This window comes from Apis dorsata, unplaced genomic scaffold (genome assembly GCF_000469605.1).
Source record: "Apis dorsata unplaced genomic scaffold, Apis dorsata 1.3 scaffold_1096, whole genome shotgun sequence".
Taxonomy (NCBI): domain Eukaryota; kingdom Metazoa; phylum Arthropoda; class Insecta; order Hymenoptera; family Apidae; genus Apis; species Apis dorsata.
Genome location: NW_006264194.1, coordinates 1 through 1919, shown reverse-complemented (window position 1 = coordinate 1919; position 1919 = coordinate 1). Strand labels below are relative to the sequence as shown.

The following is a 1919-nucleotide window of genomic DNA, read 5'->3' as shown; positions in this document are numbered from 1 at the left end:
TCGATCATCCAAACGCGAGATGGCGTTAGTTTTGAAAAATTGTTTAGAACTTAATAATATGATATATAACCTGTATCACTTCTAACTTGTCATGATTGAAAGATAGATTTTTTATTTATCAATAATTTAAAACTTTTATTTTAAAGTTAAAATAACTGTAATGAAGGAAATATTTATTACTAATTTTATTGCATGTGAAAAAAGATTTCATGTTTAATAAAAAATAATATTAAAAATTTATTTTAATTAATAATTTAAAATAATTAAATTAAATGCAATACAAATATTTTATCATCATTCTAAAAAATAAATATTTATATATATTATTATTATTTTAACTATTTAACATAATCGTATTTTAATACACATGATTAAAAAGGTTTGAATAAAAATAATATTTTGTTTTTATTTATTCCAAAATAGAAAATTATTAATTTTATAATTAATAATTAAAATTTTATTTTTTAATAGAAATTCATATTGCAATTTTAAATTCATTAAAAATGATACGAACATTTATATTCTTTGACTTGGAAACAACAGGATTAATAACAAAAAGTTGTATGCCAAAAGTAACCGAGTTATCATTAATAGCAGTATCAAGAACTGCTGTATGTAATACTAAGGATTTTTTACCAAGAGTTTTACAAAAACTTGTTTTACCAATACATCCAAATTTGAATCTTTCAAAAGAGATTGAAACATTGACAGGTAATATGTAATTTAATTATAATATCAATTTTTAATTTATTTCAAATAGACTTCTATATTCTTTTATATGAATAAAACTTATATTGTTAGGTTTATCTAATGAAAATTTATGTGAAATTCAACATTTTAACTCTGATGTATATAATTTAATAATAAATTTTATAAATCGACAAAAAGCACCAACTTGCTTTGTAGCTTATAATGGAAATAATTTTGATTATCCCATCTTTTTATCAGAACTTAAAACTATTGACAAGGTATTTATAATTCATAGTTTTATGATATGAATAATTTGATATTAATATAATCTAATTAAATAATCTAATTTTAATTTTTAAAGAGTTTCAGTGAAAATATTTTAAGTATTGATATGCTACAGTTAGTAAAAGACTTCTTTTTACGTGAAGAATCAAAAAAAATGAATAACCAAATTAATTCTTGTAATATTGAAGTTAGTACTTTATTGAATGATGGTTATGATAAAATTTTATCTGATGCATTAGATTCTATTATAAATACAAATAATGATAACAAAAATGACACTTTTCTTAAAATTGAGAAAACTATATCTCATTCTAATAATATATCTAATACTCCACAAACTAATTATTATAAAAAAATGCAAGAACTGAATGAAAAAACACCTAAAAATCAAATTATAAAAATTCAACATTCTGATAAAAATTTTCAGGACAGAAAAAGAAGTATAAACGCAAGAAGAAAATTAGATTTTACAAATAGTCGACCAATAAATTTTAAATTAACTAATGTTTGTAAACATATTTTTGGTACCGAGCCTGAAAATGCACATAGTGCTGAAGGAGATTGTCTTACAATGATTCGCTGTGCTATTCACTTAGGAAACTTTTTTGTAGATTGGGCTGATTCTAATGCAATACCTCTAATTAATCATATAAGTAAATAGTATTCACTTTGATATATCAAAAACTCTTTTATTAATTTTTTTTTTAATATAATACAAATATTTAACAATATAAATTAATATATATTTATAATAATTATATATATAATAATTAATAATATAATATGAATGTTTTTAAAATAAGTTATTTTATATTTCAAATTTTATATTAAATACAATATATTACATTACAAAAATATTAATTGAAAAGATATAAACATATGAAACATATTAGCAAAATAAATATACTAAAAAAATAAAATGTTTAAAATTAATTAATGTTCTA

The 1919-nt window shown here is 19.0% G+C and overlaps 1 protein-coding gene across 1 annotated transcript; it reads left to right on the top strand.

The window, feature by feature from the left end:
* The first annotated feature begins 294 nt into the window (after window positions 1-294).
* LOC102673353 lies at window positions 295-1908 on the top strand. The gene is made up of 4 exons (XM_031514672.1): window positions 295-379; window positions 472-711; window positions 802-968; window positions 1052-1908. The coding sequence occupies exons 2-4, from the start codon at window positions 504-506 to the stop codon at window positions 1634-1636; spliced, it is 960 nt and encodes a 319-aa protein (XP_031370532.1). The 5' UTR covers window positions 295-379; window positions 472-503; the 3' UTR covers window positions 1637-1908.
* Window positions 1909-1919: the final 11 nt, after the last annotated feature.

Coding starts and splice junctions, on each gene's coding strand:
- LOC102673353 (XM_031514672.1), top strand. CDS start 504: ATGATACGAACATTTATATTCTTTGACTTGGAAACAACAGGATTAATA. Junction 712..801: donor AGAGATTGAAACATTGACAG/GTAATATGTAAT, acceptor TTATATTGTTAG/GTTTATCTAATGAAAATTTA. Junction 969..1,051: donor AACTTAAAACTATTGACAAG/GTATTTATAATT, acceptor TAATTTTTAAAG/AGTTTCAGTGAAAATATTTT.